The 19586-nt window shown below is 57.2% G+C and overlaps 1 protein-coding gene across 2 annotated transcripts in view; it reads left to right on the forward strand.

Annotated features, from left to right (window-relative positions):
* Positions 1-19586, forward strand: part of MPPED1 (metallophosphoesterase domain containing 1) — a 77101-nt gene that overhangs the window by 53246 nt on the left and 4269 nt on the right. For both annotated transcript variants that reach the window (XM_067698327.1, XM_067698328.1), the window contains exons 5-6: positions 16257-16372; positions 18962-19075. In XM_067698327.1, the coding sequence (XP_067554428.1) occupies positions 16257-16372; positions 18962-19075 (230 nt within the window). The remainder of the gene's footprint in view (positions 1-16256; positions 16373-18961; positions 19076-19586) is intronic.

Raw genomic sequence — 19586 nt, forward strand, 5'->3', positions numbered from 1 at the left:
GCCAGCTCCCCAGGCTCCTGGCCGGGATGTCAGGCCAGCCCTGTGGTCCCCTATGCCAGCTGCAGGCCAAGAGCTGCTGCTGCTGAGGCCTGAGTGAGGCCGCTGTCAGCCTTGCTGGAGTCCAGCTGCTCTGTGCTCGAGCTGCCTGTGGTCTCTGCTTTGACTTCTGTGGCTCCAGCACGGGCAGTTCTGGACCTTTTAGTTGCAGGCCCCCCGGGGCCTGAGTGAGAGGAGTGCCTATCTTCTCCTTGACCCTTACCTTCGTCCCAGCTGGACGCACACCCCCGACCCCATGCCGTGGCGGGCCCAGCACCAGGCTGCTACACAGAGAAGGGACCCCAGGAGGGCTTGGTGAGATCCAGGAGGGCTCCCTGTTGGAGGGGGTATTTGAAGGAGGTGTGGGGTTTCCATAGGCGGAAGAGGCAAGGGAGGAGCCATATTTCGGAGCCCCTGTGATGTGCCGGACCCTGCCGCACTCTTCTTGGGCTGTTGGTTCGCGGCCCTTAACGCCGAGAGCTAGACGGCACCTCGTCTGCATTCTGAGGTGCAGGCTGTGAGCTGGCATTCCGTGCAGCAACCCTGGGTTCCTTTAGGCCCCGTCTGGGGCTGGGAGCAGGTGGTGTCATGTACTGGGGAAGTTTCACTAAATTTCCCCATGTGTGAGCCAGTTGCCTGCACCTGCTTCCATGCCACCATGGCACTAATCCTGAGTTCCTTCTGCCACCTTCCCCCCTGGGACCTGCATGCCTGGGAGGGTGGGCCCCTGCCACCAGGCCCCCGGAATCTCAGCAACTGTAGCGGCTAGGAGGTTGGGTGGTAAGGGAAGGGTTGTTCAGATTGGGGTAACACCACCTCTTAGCTGTGTGACTCTGGGCAAGTGCCTAGCCTTTTCTGGTCCCTCTATACAGGGAAATGGTACTGCCAACCCTATAGGGGAGTTGTGAGGGCTGCGTGGGCCCATCCAGATGAAGGCCAGGCCCAGAGTGTGGCCTTGGAGGTTGGTTGTGGTTATTATTACTGGGAAGCCGCTGGGGTGGAGACCAGGACAGAGAGAGCTCTGTTCCCGCTGATACCTCAACAGCCCCTAGGGTAGGACCAGGCCTGCAATCCCCTCCTTTTACAGGAGGGTAAGTAGAGGCCCCGGTGAGGTCGTGGCTTGCCCAGGGCCACACAGTGGGTGGTTCTCCGGACTCTCAGTCTGATCCAAGATGGACGCCCTGTTATGAGCGCCTACTGTGCGCCAGGCGTGGAGCAACGTGCTCTTCATGTGTCCCTTGGTCCTCTGAATAGCCTCAGGGTGCACATCGGCCCTGTTGGCCCATTGAGACCCGGGGATCAAAATGATGTTCTCATGGCCTCCCATGGGTTGGTTAATTCATTGATCAAGCATTTGTCCCATGGCCACTCCGGGGACGTGCCACGGGCCAGACAGACGCAGCTCCTGTCTTTGCGGGGTCTTTACCCTCGTGGGGGACACGTCAGCCACCAATTCCTTGGTTCAACGAGAGCCACGGAGGAGCAGCTCTGGGAGCTGGGGTCGGGGAAGTCTCCCCACAGGAGAGCCAGAGATACAAGCAGCTCTGGGAGCTGGGAAGGGTGTTCCAGGCCGAGGAAACAGTCCCGGCAAGACGCAGGAGGCGCAGAGGGCTGTGGATGTGCTGGGGGCGGAGTGTGGCTTCCAGGGTCTCCGTGAGAGAGCGGAGGCCAGAGGCTGGGTCATCAGGCCGGGCTGGCGGCTGCCACGGTGGGTGGTGGCCTCACCCTGGTCTCCCAGCGCTCAGTAAGTCGCAGCTCCTGTAGCCCTGCATCCTCAGCCCGTGGGGACCTGGTACATCACACCCTCAGCCCGTGGGGACCTGGTACATCACACCCAAGGCCTGGAAGGGGCACAGTCCTCGTGTGTGCAGAGCTGACTTTCAGTCACGCTTGTGCCCTGGACCCAGACACACCAGGGACGTCCCCACCGCCCTGACTCTCACTTCACATCTGACCTCGGCAAGTCACGTCTCTCTGAGCCTCTGTCTTCCATCTGGGCAAGGGGGCACCAGGGTCCTCTCTGTGGTGTCGTCAGGTGAAGCCACGCTGGGGAAGTGGCACTTATCAGTCCCCAGGAAGGTATTCCTGGCCAAAGAACCTCGTGGCCTGGCTGCCAACTCTGCCTGGCTCAGGGGGTCCCCACTGTCTGTCGAGGTTTAGGCTGGGCGAGCTCAGCCCCGGGCGCCTGGGCGTGTGGCAGCTTGTTAGGACGGGATGGACAGCAAAGCTGGTGGCGATTATTATTAAATTCAGATGTTCAGGGTTTTCGTTTTCTTTCTCCCGTGCCCTTAACATTGACTAACACGTGGAATACAGGCGACTTTCACAGCATCGTAACACCAGCAGGCGGGGATCAGGGATCAGATAAACCAGTAGCCGTAAGTAACCTAATATCAGTGGTACCTGGGGCATGTGGGCAAAGCTGACCCGCGCTGGGGGCAGACCTGTTCTGTGTCGTCCTACAAGGCAGAGCGGGGACACAGAAGGCAGGTTCTCAGCAGTGTGGGAAGACAGTCCCACAGGCAGGAGCCCAGAGGAGAGGCAGTGGGGCCTTACTGAGTGGTGAGCTGCCCGTTACAAGGGGCATGCAAGCAGAGATACACTGTGGCTGGGCCTGGTGTCCTCCCGGCTCCTCCTCCGTGCAGAGGGCCACTGTTTCTCTGCCTGAGGCTGATGACCCCCTGTAAGCAGAGGGATGCATGGGCCTGGGGAGCCGCTGGGGTGGAGACCAGGGCTCTCAGAGAAGCCCTTTTGGCGCTAGACTTGGGACGAGGTTGGCCTTGATATTGAGGACTCACCAAAGCAAGCTCGGAGGAGGAAGCAGACAGCAAACTCACGGTCGCCATGTTACCTAAGTGTTACCGCCAGGGGATGCTCTGCTTGGGAGACTGGTGGGTCAGATTTGAATGGTTCCACTTCTTGTGAGACACACACTCGGAGGCACACAGTGGCCGCCAGGTGCCTGGCCCCCTGCAGGGCTCTGGAGTCCCAAGAATGGGTCCGGCCTGGCTGTGTCCCCCGTGACAGGGCACCATCACCAATCCCATTTTGCAGGATGGTCAGAGGCAGAGAGAGAATAATTTTGTAATGTGAATATGTCCTATGCGATATTTTAAATGTACGTACACTAAAAGAATTGTGCTGTTTGTCTGAGGTTCAAATTTAACGGGGCATGTTGTGTTTCGTCTGGCCACCCGTATCCTGAGACAGTTGGGCTCTGCCTGTTTTTCGAACTTTATAAAAATGGACTCATGTGTTGTTCCAGGACTGCTTTTTTTCACTCGATATTATATATGTTTAAGATTCTTCCATGTTGTCATGTGCAGTTGTGATTGGTTCTCTTCTCAGTGCTGTGTAGGATTTCATCGTATGAATATATCACGATTTATTTATCCGTTCTAACCAGTTCCCACCACCCTTGCTTTGGGCCCATTATAAATAATATTGCTGTGAACATTCCACACGTCTCTTAGTGCACATAGAGATTCAGTCCTGAATGTGCGTGCATGTGGACACACACACACCACACACACACACACCCAGGGACGGAGTGGTCAGGTCATACACTGTACAGCTCTTTGGCAGGGGTTGCGCCAGTTTTCCCGTCAGCAGTGCCCTGCCTCACCTCCTTGCCGGGACTTGGTACTGTGGGCCTTGCAGATCGTACCCATCTGGTGGCTGTGCTGATATTTCAAGGTGGTTTTCATTTGCATTCCCTTGACGACCCGCGAGCTTGAGAATCTTGGCCACTTGTGAAGGGCTCAGGTCTTTTGCCCATTTAAAAGATGATTGGGTTGTCTGCCCTTTCCGTATTGGTTAGTAGAGATTCCTTACGTATTCTGAACGCAAGCCCTTCATCACATGTAATGTGGAACGTGGCTTTTCCTCCCCTGTGACCGGCCTCTTCCCTCTCTTCAGGGTGCCTTCAGCTGACTCAAAGTTCGTAATTTTGGTGGAGTCAGATGCGTCACTGTTTTTCTTTGCAGTAAGTGCTTTTTGTGTCCTATTTAAGAAATCCCGCCCCGAAGTCATGAAGATGTTTCCTTATTATCTTCCCACATCTTCGCTGTGTTGCCTTTTATCAACATGCTTAGGTGTTGGGTCCACTGGCAGTGGCCGCATTGATGGTGTGAGGTAGGGATCCCGTTTTGGGATTTTCCACTTGGCCTGGCACCAAATATGGAGCTCATCCTTCCTGGCTGCTCTGTGTTACCCTCCTTGCCTGGCACACGGGGGCTGTGTCTGGGCTATCGCCTGCTCCTTCAGCCCACCTAGCTCCAGGGCCACACTGTCTTAACTACTCCAGCAACCCATTTCTTTCATGTCTCTTTTCCCAACTAGAACAGTTGAGGCTCCAGGAGAGCAGGGACCTGACTCCAGGGCAGGCTGCATCACCACTTCCCCGGTCCAGTCCGGCATGGGAGGGATGGAGGGCTCACTAGAGCCGCCTGCTTGCACGGCCACCCTCCCGGGGCACCGTGACTTTCTGGAAGTCATCTCTGGGCCCCTCAGATGCAGACTCGACGCTGAGCCTTCGCCGAGAGCAGCTTAGAGGAAGGGGGCGGGAACCATCCTCAGAAGAAGAGGAAGAACTCAGCTGTTACAAAATCCTAAGTGTTAAAAAAAATCCCGTATACATACCGTATTCATTTATGGGTTTTGGATGCATTTTTTGTTCTCATTTAACTGAAAACGGCCTTGATTTTTTTTTTTTTTTAAGGAGTGAGGGAGGGAGTGAAGTTGGCACACAGCTAGTCCATCTGGTCTAATTACTTCTGGTATTTTGAAAGAAGACATCTAAACCTGCTGAGACAGGAAACTTTGAGAAGTGGTGGCCGGGCCGCTGCTGGGCGTCTGGGCGCGGAGCCTGAACCACAGCTAGGAGGCCTGGCTGCCTCCGGGCAGGGCAGGGCCAGGCGGGCAGCCGGAGCCTCAGGGACCAGCTCTCTCCAAACAGCCAGGATGTGCTGGGCCCAGCTGAGGGACCTCAGGTCAGGATCTCGGCTTCTGTGAAATGGCAACGGGACAGTCCGCTCGTGGGGTTGTTCTTAGGATTCAGAGAGGTCTTGTGCGTAAAGTTGCTTGGCACACAGGCATTCGACACACGGTGGTCCCACCCACCCCCAAACCTCTCCAGCTACTGCCTCGACTGCCCAGAGAGGGGCTGGAGGAGGTTGTGTATGTACAGCCTGCAGGGGCTGCGGGCACAGAGAGGGTGGCCCCTGGACAAGGCTGGCCGTGGGTTCTAGCGTGAGCCTTTGACGCCCTTCCCTCCGCTTCCCTGTGTGCACAGAGCAGGCCCGCTGCGGGGGGTGGCTGCGAGGAGAAGGCAGGAACTGAGCAGCCTGGGAATTTAAACTCTGTGCCCTGAAGGTGCTGGGGCTCTGCTTCTTGATGTGACAGTAGCAGCAGCACAGTTACTCTTCTCACTGCTGACCCAAAGGCTCTGAACTTACAGCTGCTCCAGCTGCTTGAATTCTTCACAACCGTGAGTGAGGTTTGGCCCTTGTCCCCATTGTATAGCTGAAAAGACTGAGACCCACAAAATGAAGCGACTGGCTTAAGGTCCCACAGAAACTGAGAGCCCAGATGGGTCGGGATGGAAGGATGGAGGTCCTACCCAGAACGGCAGACAGAGAGGCGCTAAAATAAAATGCTTTTTATTATTTTTATTTATTATTTTTTTTGCGGTACGCGGGCCTCTCACTGTTGTGGCCTCTCCCGTTGCGGAGCACAGGCTCCGGACGCACAGGCTCAGCGGCCATAGCTCATGGGCACAGCCCCTCCGCGGCGTGTGGGATCTTCCCAGACCGGGGCACAAACCCGTGTCCCCTGCATCGGCAGGCGGACTCTCAACCACTGCGCCACCAGGGAAGCCCATTAAATGCTTTTTAAAAGACTTGATGAAATATATCTTTTTGGGAAAAAAGAATAGAGAGGATGAAATAATGAACTCCTAGCTTTTCCCTTGCTTCTCAATGCCTTTCACCGTAATGTGGTCAAGGGGGTGCCAGGGGAGCGGGATCCTGGCGGCGCCAGGGCCTGAGAGAGCCCGCACTGCCCCCGCTGTCCCCGCCACCGCCAGAAGCTGATGGGAGACCACGGTGAGCCCAGTTCGGACTGCTGTGCCCCGCACTGGGCTCCGGACCCTCTGTCCTTCTGGCTCTGCTTGAGGAATGGGTGGGCCTGGGGCTCAGTTCCGGCCACCTCACCCTTGGCTCTTTCTATTAAGAAAATCTTTTTCACCTCTTTAAAAAAATACTCATTTTTCAATGTCTCTGGTAATTCTCCAAGGTGTTTGGGGTGTCGTAATTTGGGGTTGCCCGCTCAAGTTCTGCAAGGCTCTATCTGGGGGATCCTGGGCAGCCAGGTTTAGGGGTGCCCCTCAGAGAGGATGTCTACCCCAGTCTGTGGGTGCACCTGGCCAGGGACCCCCTTCTGCTCCGTTCATGGATTAGAGGTTCCTGGGCCCACGGGCTCACGGCCTGGGGAAGCCTGGGTCAGAGGTCCAGGGGAAGCTTCCCTCTGGTGGAGGCCTCCCCGTGGTCCGCTCTTTCCCCGAAGCCATCTGGGGACCCAGCTTTCTGGTCACAGCCCCTGCTGACCACCGGGGCCTTCTCTCTTGTTGCTTCAAGGCCATGAAGACCCACGTTCCCTGGTTCAGAGGCTGGCAGTGCCCAGGCATCCAGCACTGTGCTTACTTACACTTCATCCTGCGTTTCTAGGTGGTTTCAGCACAGACCGTGGCCTTGATCTGTTCAGACAAGAGAGGCCAAGGCTTTCCCTCCCCTTCAATGCCTGAAACCCCCGTTCAGCAAACTTCCCATGAGACCGCTGTGCAGTGGTCCCACCTGCTCTGCCTTTCACTCTCAGCAGGACAAGGCAGGACTGTTTTCATCCCCGCCTTACAGAGGAGAGAGGTGAGGCGGGGCGTGGGTTGGTCAAGCGACTGGTCCAAGATTTCAGCTGTAGGCAGAGCTGGTGCCAGGTTCCCGCCCAGGTGGGTGGAGTTGGGGAGCTTGCGGGGGGCGGGGGGGTGGCTGGCTTTGACCTGTCTCATCGGCTGCTGCTTCCCAGCCTGGCCCTGGCCCCGTCCCTCCTGCAGCCCCTGTTGGGCTGCAGAACCACAAGGGGCTGGCCTTGGGGGCCTAGATCCCTGGCCCCGTGAGCGCTGGTCGGAGCATCACAGAACCTCAGCGGTACTTCCCTCCCTTCCCGTCTAGAGCCCAAATCAAGTTGGGAACAGTCTGTATCTGTTCAAGACAAGCTGGGAAGCCTGCTGACCGCGAGCCCTGCCCGAGCCTCGGTGCCCCCTCGTTTGGTCCTGTGACAGGGACACGACAGGCGTGGGAGGGTCCCCGAGGGACCCAGCAGTGTCCTCCACCAGTGGTCGCTTCCCTCTCCTCCCTCCGCCGGATATTATACTCATCAGCCTGGCACGACTGGCAGTTGACAAATTTTGATGGAGGGAAGAAATTCCTCGTGTCTGGACCCACACGGTGCTATCTCTGCACGAGCGTGTGCACACACGCACATGCAGACGCATGACGTACACGCGCACACACACACCACGTGATACACGCACACACGAGCACCCATACTCGCACGCACGCACGCTTTTTCTCACCTCTCTCACACTCAGCCTCTCTCACACGCACGGGATTTCTCTTCTGCTCCTTTGCTATCCTTGTCTTCCTTGATTTCACGTTGTTGTTTTCTTTCTAGAAGGCCCTCGGCACACACGCGCGCACTCTTCTACGTGAGATTAATGTTTGCACCGAGTCCTCTGCCTTCTCCCAGCTGCAGAGGAGTCCCAGCGAAAGAAACGATGAATGATTCTGCGCCTCGGAAGGGTGGGGGAAATTCATTAGGAAAGACAAAGGACCCCGTTCTTTGGTTCCACTCGTCTTGCTGCTGGCTTGCCCTAAGTGTGTGCGGGGCAAAGTGTGTGACTGACAGTCCTGGGGACACGTCGCTGCTCGTCCTGGCCCTGCCCCCTCGCTGGCAGCCACAGCTCCCCTGCTGTGGCAGCGTCTCCCCCAGACTCCCGCTGGGCTCCCAAGCCCGGGAGATGCAGGGAAGGCGTAAGGCAAACCCGCCTCCACCAGAACTGGGACGTCCCCAGGAATGGGGGCCACCTGTGGGGTGAGGAGTCAGCAGGAACTCGCTCGGGGGACCCAGGCGTGTCACCGACGCTGAGCCTTGGTTTCCCTGTTGCAGATGGGAGCACAGCCTCACTGGAGTGCTGAGAGGGTCCCAGGACACACATGGGCCAGTGCCACGTGTCATCCTCACCTGAGATGCTCTCAGTGTTGGCTGTCTCTGAGAGAAGGCAGAGGCTGTATTTGGCTCCGTGGAAGTGGCCCCGGAAAGCCTGGCCTTTGGGGGAGGGGGTACTGGGGCAGGAAGAACAAACAGATGAGGGTCAAGATGAGTGCTCTGTCTGCAGCCGGAGAGGGAGTGGACCTGGTCAGGCTTGTCTGAGAGCTCAGGGGCGGGCTGGCTGCTGGTGGGGAGAGGTCCCTGCCCCGCCCACACTGCAGCTCTCACCCGCAGAAGGAGAGGCGGAAGCGGGAGAGCACCTGGTCGGTGGGGGGATGGGGCGGGCCACTGTGAGAGGCTGTTCCCTGCCACCTGTAGGGCAGCCGCCCCTGCCCTCACCTAGGGAGCGGGCTGCCTGGGGAGGCAGGGAAGGTCCCCCAAGGGCGGTGAGTCGGGATGCAGCCGAGGAGGTGAGCATCACCTCTGAGGCCTCATCAGTGAAATGGGCACAGGATTCCCCCAGGCAGGTCGTGGCAGGGTGAGGGGGAATGGGAAGCTCAGCAGATGGTGAGAGTTCTGGTTCTGGTTGTGGAGCTGGTGGTGGGTCTCAGGGCTTCATGACAGCCAGGGGCTCTGGGGAGGGCTCCTGGGGAGGGTGTGGGGAGGGGAGGGTTAATGCTTAGTTCTTCCCACCTGCCTGCCTGCGAGGTAGAGCACCTGTCAGTTCATTCCATCATTCATTCATTTGTTCACTCATTCAGGCACGCTTTGTGCAAACCCACCCTGAGGTCCACCTGGGCCCAGCCATCAGTTAGGCAGGATGGATTCAGGGATGATTTGACCCAGGCCTGCCCTGAAGGAGCCTGTATAAGGGCACTTAGAGCAGGGAGGGTCACTTGTGCTTGGGGATGGAGGTGATCGGGGAAGCTTCCTGGAAGAGGTGGCCTTTGAGCCAGGCCTTAACAAATAATGGGTCATGGACTCTGAGGAGAGGCTAGGAAGGGCATTTCAGATGGCTGAAACAGGATGAGCAAAACCCAGAGGTGGGGAAAGGCTGGGCCTTGTTCAGGAAACAGGATTGTCGTGACTGGTGGGTGGTGAGCTCACTGGGGAATCTGCGTAGGCTGGTCCGAAAGGTGGAATGGGGCAGAGCCCAAGGCCTCCGCACGCCAGGCCATGAGGCTCGGGCTTGTCCTGGAGGTAATTGGGAGCCATGGAAGGTTTTGGACTAGAAGAGTAACAGGGTGGATGAGAGGTGGGGCACCAGGAGCCAGAGTGCAGCCAGGCTCAGAGGGACAGGCAGGCAGCTGCCACTGAAGAGGGAGAACCTGGGGCCCAGCCGCCCCAGCGGCATCCGGGTCAGCGGCCCACTGGGCACAGGATGCAGGAGCCAGGAACCCTGGTCCAGGTCCCTCTGGCCTCCCGAGTGTCCTCAGACCCATGACTTCTCCGTGCCATCATTTCCTCATCTCTAAAGTGGGGGCCTCCTGACAGCTTTGTCCCGAGGATTAACTGAGCAGAGGGGTGAAAGTGGCTGGTAAAGTGGGCTTTGCTGAGGAAGGTGGGCAGGATTCCTGGTCCTGTTGCCATCACTCTGGGACTGAAGCAAGGGCACAGGCTCTGGAATCTGCTGTCTGGGTTGGAGCCCTGGCTGTGCCACTTGGTTACCGGGTAACCTTGGGCAGTTCTCTGTACCTCTGTGCACCTCAGTTTGTGCATCTGTAAAATGAAGCAGTGATGGCAGTCGTCCCTCGGGGTGGGTGTGAGGATTTGGAGGCTCGTGGAGAGCCTTTGGAGCTAGGCCTGTGTGGGTGTCCCCTCGGTGACCCCTTGGCAGGCGGCCTCTCAAGGGGGCCCCCCTCCCCTGGCCTCTGCCCTCAGGCGTTGCGCCCTGGCCTGGGTGCACCACTGGGCCCAGCTCTACCCAGGACACCCTGGGCCTCCTCCACCCCCATCCCTGGGAAATGGGGTGGCCATACTCCAGGCTGATTGAATGGCCCCTGGTACACCCCCTTTCCCGGGGCGTGTGCCTTACCTGGGGAGATGGAAAACCCAGAGCAGGGGAGGCTCTGTTTCAGCCGTTTTCTACAGACAGGCATCGCCCCCCTCCCGTCTGCCATTAGGGAACCGGGAATTCACGCTCCAGGGGGAAGCCGTTTAATGATTGGCCACGAGGAGGTCATTTATATTGGCTAAGCGGGCCTAATTAGACTGGATTCGAAGGTTACCATAAGCGCACAAAAAAGCTGTTAAGGGGTTAACCTCTGAGAGATTACATTGTATTCACCGCTCTGTTAAAGTTTGAATTAATTTTTCCCATGGGTTTGTTCACATTCTAATTTTCAACTAAATGAGACATCTGTTTCAGAAAAGGAAAATTTGCTCTGGTTGTCATGGCAACTATCATTCTGTAAGGAAATTATTCCAATGGTTACTTTAGAACAGAAAGACAGAAATTCAGGACATAAAGCCGCCTGCCACGGCTCTGTCGGAATTCTGATCCATCCGACCTCCTCGGGGTCTGTGATGTGTCCCGGACGGTGGGTGGACGTCAGGGCTCCTGGCCCTCAGGGCAGTGAGGCTGCGTCCAGGCGCCAGCTGCACTGGGGATGGGGACCGTGGCTCTCTCAGCGCCCACCGTCTCAGGCATTCGTGGGTCTCAGCCCACGGCTGCCCCCAGGGTGGGTGGGGAGCTCGGGGCCCGGCTGCCTGGATGACAGGCCCTGCGAGCCCCCGCCTGCCCTTACCTCTGTCTGGAACCCCGAGCAGCCTCGCACTTCACCTCTGGCCCCAAAGGGCCCTGCTGGGCGAGGAGAGAGGGTCAAGTGACCAAACGCAGGACGCCTGGGACGTTGGGGCCGACTGCGCCCTCGGGAAGGGCTGGTGCCCCCCATCCCTTAGGCTCCCATTCCCATGACACAAACCTGGATGGACGTCACGCAGGAGTGGCCGAAGGCTTTTCCAGACCCTGGGGAGTGAGGTCACCCAGAAGAGTCCGTCTCTCCCGCTGCTCTGGCCCTGCTCTTGGCCACCCCTGAGAAAGGCCTCCCCACCTGCAGGCCGCCCTGAGAAATGTCTCCTCTGGACGTTTCCATGCATGACCTGACTTTTCCTCCTCCCCACAAATTTCAGTAAAGGCCAGAACATCCCCTTTTCCCAGTGACAGAGCTCCTGGGAATTTGGAGGCATTTTTGCGATGATGGTGCAATTTCATTCCCTTACACCTCCTCCCACCCACTTTCTTTCCCTCCCCTCTGTGTCAGGCAATGGGTGGGGTAGAGCATCGAGCAAGAAGCACCCCCCTGCCCTCATGGGGTAAGATCTGGGGCCATAGGCATCCTTATCCCAGTTTACACGGTGAAAGAGTCTGGGTGCGTCCAGCCCAGGGGCAGAGCCAGAGTGTCTGATGCCAACTTCCGTGCCCTTGAGCAACCCCTCCGGGCGTCCCAGGGGGCAGGGTGGATTCCACCTTCCCAGGATTTGAGGTGATGTGTTTCCAAGAACCACGGAGGTATATCTATGGGGAAACGCCACCCCCAGAGGAAGGCTCGTTAGTACTGGAGGGGGACGTAGGCAGGGGCTCGTGTGGGTCAGCTCCTGGGGGTCTGTGGGGTCTCTGATATGTTACAGAGTGTCTTTTCCAAAAAGTCACTCCTTGCTGTGGCTCATGGGAGCTCACAGACGCCTCCTCTCCATGCTGATGAGGCCTTGTCCCCTCTTGTAAATATTTGATTAGGTTTTTGAAAAATGGATGCTGTGTTTGGAAGGCAGCAGAAAGGCATTACTCCTTTTGCTGTAAGCTGACAGGCTGTGGGCTTCTGGGGGGACTAGTGGGCTTGGCGTCATGAGCAGCTTCCAGGCTGCTGCAGCCTTCCCTGCAGGGACCCCGCCCTGGCTTAGCCAAAGTGGGGCTTTGAGTACGCCCAGGGTCTGAGGGCTTCAGAAATTGCAGAGCTGTGAGCTCAGTATGTTAGGGCTGCCAACTGCTTTTGACCAGGAACCGTGGTAGGAAAAGCATTTGTTTTTTTACATTGTGACTCAGTACACCCTTATGTGGGTGTCTATTTAAATATAAATATATTTAACTGAAGTATCCCTTCCGTGCTAGGATGTACTCTGATGTTGTCTATTCTTTATTTCCCCCTTTTCCTTTATTTTTTTAAAATGCTGTTTGACCCTTCAAAATGCAGTTTGAAAAACCCTGCCCTGGGCCAAAGGTTTTTCATCCAGGTTCCGTGAGTGGGTTTCAGGAGGGGTCCATAGTAATGATGGTGATGATGATGGTGATGGTGGTGGTAGTGGTTGATGGTATTGATGATGGTAATGATGATAATAATGGTTATGATGGTAGTGGTGGTGGTGATGGAGATGACGATGGTGATGGTGGTGGTGGTGACAGTGTCGATGTTGGGGATGATGGTGTTGGGGATGATGATGGTGATGGAGATGAGGGCAGTGGCAAAGCATTGGACCAGGCACCGTTTTAAGCACTTTACATGGATTAATTGATTTAATCCTTTCAAAGCCCTGTTGAGGCAAAGGATATTGTTATTATGCCCATTATACAGATGGGGTAATTGAGGCATAGAGAGAAGTTAAGCCACTTGCCCAAGGTCACACAGGTAGTTAGAGGTGGACCCATTCTAACCCAGGTCCGTCTGATCCCAAGATTCCCTCGAAGGTGGATGTAAAATTGTGTGTGTGTGGAGACGTTTTTCTGCAGAGAGAACCCTCAGCTTTCTGCAGAAGCGCAAAAGCAGGCCTGAGTCGGGTGTGACTGAGGGAGTAGGCGGCTTCCGAGGGACTGCCCAGTGCCACCCACCCAGTTGCCCTCCCCGGCCCCGGCCACCTGGTCTCGTCACTAGGTGGGCACTTCCTGTGGGTGGGGATCCCTTGGGACAGCCCAAACCTGGGGGTGCAGACAGCTCCTGTGCGCCTGCCCCTTCACTGTCTGTTTCTCCTCTCACGGGCCCAGAGGACAGATCCCCAGGCCCCCACCTGTACAGGTGGTCCCCCTGGAAGCCACTCATGGCTGGGTGTGGGTGAACCCCATCCCCCCACAAGAACAAGACAGGAGCCACATGTCTCCCTCAGGATCAAAACTTAGGCTGGTAGGGGCGTGGGGAGACGGCGGCCTGGCATATTCTGCTCATTTTCAGTACGTTTCCCTGGGTGTACCTGGGGGCTTTCATTCCAGCGTTGGGGATCGTGTTCAGCTTTGAAGTTTTGGCTGCGATTCCAAGGCAACAGGAAGAGTCCTGTTCGACATCCCGTTAACAACTTCATTCATTCATCCAGCCCTCCGTCACTCAACACCTTTTGTTAAACAAACATTTGCTCCTCCCCGGGCAGGTGCCCGTCACTCGGGGTGGGAAGGAAGATGGAGCAGAGAGGGCGTGGAAGGATATATGTGGCGTGGGGTCAGGGGCAGGCGGGAGGAGAGGAGGGACCCGGCGTCCCAGGCGTGGGTCACGGACAAGCAAAGCCTGGCAGCGGACGGGATCCCCCAGGTGTCTGAAGTGGTGAAAGCACCTTTGACCCCAAATGACCAACCAGCATGGCCACTCACCCTCTTCCTTCACAACCCACGTTCCAGGATTTGGCGCTGCAGGCTTGACGGCAGCTGGGAGAGAGGGTCAGATCTGGGTTCCAGAATGACTTCTTCACTGACCACTGTGTGACCCTGGGCACCTCCCTTCCTCTCGCTGAACCTCAGTCTTCCTGTCCAGGACCTGCCATGGTGGGACTAAAGCGGGGTTCTCAAATGCTGTTCCATGGAACCCCTAGGGTTCCACAGAGGTGCATTGGGTGGCTGCCAACGCCGTAGAGACGTTGGGTCAACAGCTAGGGGTGTCAGCCTCCCACGGAGGAGCTCCTGGGCCATGAGAGGGATGTTAGTGGCAGCTCTGACACACGAGAGGCTCTGAGTGTGAAAGGCCAGCCCCACTACCAACTCGTGCAGAGTATGTCAGCGAGTGGACATGAGGTGCCTGGCCTCACGGGGCCCAGATCCCTGAGCCGGCTCGCTTCTCTGAGCCCCTGGGTCCTCATCTGAAAAATGGGAATAATCCCAGCCCTTAATTCACAGGATTCTTTTGACAGTTAGATAAACTTATCCCTATAATGTAATTAGATGACGCCTGGCAAAAAAAATAGGTGTGCGGGAAATGCCGACGACAATTTTTAGTTTCTACTCCCTGGGCCTCTGTCTCCTCACCCATAAAACAGAAAGAGAGAGACCTGTCTGTCAGCCTTGCTGCAGGTGTGGAGGTCCCTGGGGCGGCAGGTGGGGAGGTGATGGTGGTAATGGCGATTATATTAGTTTCCTAGGGCCGCATAACTAATTATCACAAACCGTGTGGCTTCAAACGACAGGAATTGATTCTGTCGCAGTTCTGGAGGCTGGAAGTCTGAAATCAAGGTGTCACCAAGGTTAGTTCTTGCTGCGGGGACTAAGGGAGGATCTGTTCCGCGCCACTCTCCCAGCTTCTGGTGGTTGCTGGCAGCCTGGGGCTCCTTGGCTTGTAGACACATCACTCCAATCTCTACGGCCATTGTCACGTGGCCTTCTCCTCTCTCTGTCTGTGTTTGCACATGATCCTCTTATAAGGACACAAGTCATGAATTAGAACCCACTCTAATCAGGTATGACCTCATCTTGATTCCATCTGCAAAGACCCTATTTCTAAATAAGGTCACGTTCACATGTACTGGGTTGATACTTCAACATATATTTTAGGGGGGACACAATTTGACCCACCACAGTGATGATAGTAAAGGTGGTGGTGTTGGTGGTGATGATGGTGCCTTTGTAAATGCTAAAGAGCTGGGTTCATGTGGGGAACTTATAATGACTTAGGCCTAAGGGCTAATTCTTAGTTGGGATACTTTTGTTGTAAATGAAAACCCAACTCAAATGGCTTTCTGTTGGCCCAGGTAACGGAGAAGTGCAGAGGTATGGTGGGTGTCAGGTGCGACTTGATCCAGCTGCTCCCCTGGGTCATGTGCACCAGCCATCTCCCTTTGGGACAGTTTAACAGGTACTGACAGCTCACAAGGCAAGAAGCTCAGTGGTTTGTATGCAGGGATGACAGTGTTCTTTTCTCTCATCACTGAAAGAAACGTCTGGAATTCCCTCCAACTGGCAGGTTCTAGGTCACATGCTCACCGTTGAACCCATCGAGGGGAATGACTTGCACTGATCAGTCTAGGTCCGGGTTGGGCGACAGGTAGGAATTCCGTTAAATGGCCTCGGTCCACCCAGCCCTGACCTTAATGTTGGGGGTGGACTCAGCCCGGTGGAGCCCCTGCTGGGAGCTTTGGGTAGAGGCGGGAAGGAGCATCTCCACCTGGGACCCACTCTCTCTTGGGTGGGGCTCCACCTGCCCCAAATGTAGGAAGGAGGATGGATGGAGGAGCATTCTCCCACCATGGGGACAGGTGAGAATGTTCTCTGAATTTCCCTAGAAGGGCTTGGAACAAGAGAGCCCTTTGGCAGAAGTTGATTTTCTTTTTCACTTTCATTTTCAAAAATTACATAGATAGGGCTCCCCTGGTGGCTCAGTGGTCGAGAGTCCGCCTGCCGATGCAGGGGACACGGGTTCGTGCCCCGGTCCTGGAAGATCCCACATGCCGTGGAGCGGCTGGGCCCGTGAGCCATGGCTGCTGAGCCTGCGCGTCCGGAGCCTGTGCTCCGCAACGGGAGAGGCCACAACAGTGAGAGGCCCGCGTACCGCAAAAAAAAAAAAAAAAAAAAATTACATAGATAATACTTGTTCATCATAGAAAAAGGAAGAAGGCTGGTCAAGTCCAGGTGAATCCACACCTTTCCCTGGACGGGAGGTTCTGGGCATCTGGCCAGCCCTGATGGCCGTTTGGCACTATGGCCTGCTTCTCCTGCCATGTCATTGCCCCCACTCTCGGTGGCCCTCTCTGACCCACGTGCTCTCCTCCCACAGGCAGCCCTGGTTTTACGGCTGGGGTTTTAACCTCCCGCGAGGCCAAGCGCTGCTCGAGAAGTGGAACCTCATTCCCGAAGGTGTAGACGTCCTGGTAACCCACGGACCGCCACTGGGTAAGACTCAGCCGGCCCCGCCTCGGCTGGCCGGCCCCGCGCACGCCTGCTCCTGCTGGGGGAGGACGCAGGGGGTGTGGGTGCTAGCAGCAGGGGCGGAGCTGGGCCTGTCGACGGGAGCTGCGGACGGGCTCTGTTCTGAGTCCAGCTCGCTGGGGCACCAGGGACAGGTCACCCCGTCGTGGCTCTTATTTCCTGAGCACCGACTGTGTGCCGGGGGCTCGGTGTGTCACCTCACAGCCGCGTGGTGAGGTCAGATCAGCTGCCCCTTTTATACACGTGGTACCTTGGAGCTCGGGGAGGTCAAAAGGCAGGCTGGGCCCTTGACACTCCAGACCTGAGTCCTGGGGGCTGAATACCACCAAGGTCACTCTCACCGGGCCCATCCCGTGCACCCCCCCACCTCACCGGGCCCCATCCCGTGCACCCCCCCGCCCCATCAGACCACGCATCCCACAGTCCCCAGGGCCTGTGGTTCCACCGCCAGCAGCTTTCCTCCCCGGCCCCTCGGCCCCACTCTGGCCAAGCTGATGTCACTGCTCGCCTGGTCTCGGCGTTAGCCTGCCGTCTGCCACCCAGGCCCCTTTCTCAGTCCCCCCCCCCTTTCCTCACACCCTGCTTCCTGTCCCTCAGCTCGTCCCTTTGATTCTGCCCCAAACTGCATTCCAGCTCCTTTCTCTCCTCTCCACCACTGCTGTCCCCACCTCGTCCGTGCCAGTGTCTTGTGTCTCTTTGATGACCAATGTGGTCTCCTCACTGGTCCCCCAGCTCTGAGTCTTGCCCCACCCAGTCCACTCTCCTCACGTCAGTAGGAGGGAATTCTCTGAATGGTCCGTTGTGCCATGCCATCCCTCTATAACCCTCTGTGACTCCCTCAGTCCTTAGAATGAAGCCCAACTCCCAGCAGTCCTGCCCAGACCCGCCTCTCCCCCCACCAGTGCCTCCACCAGACCTGTCATCACTCCCTTGGTGTTTGGGGCTGGGCTGGGCCGGGCCATGCGGGACCTGGAGCCAACCCGATGCAGTGCTTGCCTTGAAGGCTCCAAGATGCCGGGCAGAGGGATACCGAACGGCCAAGCCCAGTGGGACACGGTCAAGGATGAGGGAAGCCTGAGACAGAGATCATCAGAGGGGGCCTGCAGAGGCTGACAGAAAGGGTGGTCTCAGCATCGGGTCTGGGAGAGGCGGGGAGGGAGGTGGGTGCGGGCAGGGCGTCCCCGGTGGGAAGGGCTGTCAGGTGAGGCCCAGTGCAGCTCCAGAGTCATTCGCTCAGATACCTGTTCAGGGAGAAGCTGCCCTGAGCACCTGCTGTGTGCCAGACGCCCAGCCAGAGCCCTTGGCACCTCCCTCCACCCTCACAAAGGGCTGAAATGAAGGCTTTCTTACCCCCATTTCCAAACGGAGGGAGCCCCGAGGCCCAGGGCCCTGACGTGGTTTAGGTGTGACACGTGGCTTCTAGTGAGGCTCTGAGGCAGGTTTTTTTGCTTCCTCCCTCCCTCCCTCTCTCCCTCTCCTCCTTCCCCCCTTTCTACCCCTCCATCCACTCCTCCAACAGCATCTTCTGGGTTCCCGCTCTCTGGATGCCTCAACACGCCTGCTTCACACACAACACACAGCTCCTGTTTCGGGGGCGCCTGTGTGCTCAGCCCAGCCCGTTGTTGGATGAATTGTTGAATGTGGCACAGAGAGGTTAAGTGACTTGTCCAAGGTCACACAGCCAGTAGGTAGCAGAGCCTGGGACTTAAGCCCAAGTGTCTGCTCCAAGCCCGTCCCCTGCCTACTCCCCGCCTCTCCCCTCTTCTTCCTCCTCTTCCTTCTTGTTTCTCTCCCTCTCTCCCTCCTTCTTTCTCTCTCTCAGCTCTAAGTCAGGTCCATTGCAGCCTGTCAGATTCTTTGAGTGGCAGGATTCCTCTTCCCCTTCCCAGCGGTTGTAGAAACCTGTTTCTCCCGCCTGAGCAGAGAGGGGCTGAGATGAACCGTAGTTGTATGCTTGGAGTAATCAGTCATTCTCCTGTGGTTTGTGTAGCCGTGTGAGGAGAATAAGCCACCATATGGGATGGCTCCGGGAGGCTGGCGGCGTGAGCAGACCCAGACACGGCCCACGTGCTCGAGGCTGCAGTGGATGAAGAAGTTCATTTTCATGATTTTGCGATGTGTGTTTAGAAAGTTTCCAACATGGAAATCCTGCTCCCGTGGTCCGCTCTGCTGCCACCTGCTGGGGTGGCCTTGGGCCTCCACTGTCCCTCTCCGGCCTCAGTTTGCTTCTCTCTGCAATGGGTGGATGCCAGTCTTGAGACCACTTTGAGCATGAATGGTCTGGGGGGCTCACAGCTGTCGAGACTGCTCCCTCCCCATCGTGCCTGGCCTACTCGGGCTTTTATACGTGGGCTCTCCGTGCCGCCCTGCAGGGGAGGAGAAGGGGAAGCCGGGGAGGATGAGGCTGCAAGGCCCCAGGCAGTGCAAGCTGGAGCCAGGCTTTCCTCCCGGAGGCTGAGGCAGGGCAGGGTGGGTCCAGGGCCACTGTGTCTCTGAGATTGCAGAGCTGCGGCCTGGGCCCCGTCATCGCCCTCCTGCTGTCTCCCCTGCCAGGCTTCCTGGACTGGGTCCCCAAGAAGATGCAGCGGGTGGGCTGCGTGGAGCTGCTCAACACGGTGCAAAGGCGCGTCCAGCCGCGGCTGCATGTCTTCGGCCACATCCATGAAGGTCAGCGGGGGTGGGGGCCTCACCTGCAGGGGGGCGGGGCGCCTCATTGGCCCTTCAGGGGGGCTGTCTCACCTCCCTTGAACCCAGTCACCTCCCCCATGACCAGAGGGAAATAGCCCATTTCCTACATACACTTCGTAAATGCCTATCCCCGTGTCGGCTGTCAGTTAGCTGTTGCCGAAATGTTTTATCATAGGAAGATGGAAGAAAAGTCTAGCAAGACTTAGAAATAAGTTTTACTTCCTTGGAGCCCTGCAGCTCTGCTGTGCCTCCTCCGCCCTGGGAAGTCTTCGGAGATGGCTGGGGGCTTTTTGGAGGAGGGGACATTTGGATGTGACACGGAGGAGGTGTTTGAGTTGGGGGCGCCCTGGGAGCTCCTTACAGGACAGGTGGCCCGTCTTGTTGCTCACATCCCTACGGCCTGGCATGCAGTAGGTGCTTAATGGATGGGGAGGGCTGCCTGCCTGCCCAAGGGGCTTTATTGGCATCTCCCCCCCGCCACCGCCCCCCA

The sequence above is a fragment of the Pseudorca crassidens genome, chromosome 11, assembly GCF_039906515.1.
Source record: "Pseudorca crassidens isolate mPseCra1 chromosome 11, mPseCra1.hap1, whole genome shotgun sequence".
Classification (NCBI taxonomy): domain Eukaryota; kingdom Metazoa; phylum Chordata; class Mammalia; order Artiodactyla; family Delphinidae; genus Pseudorca; species Pseudorca crassidens.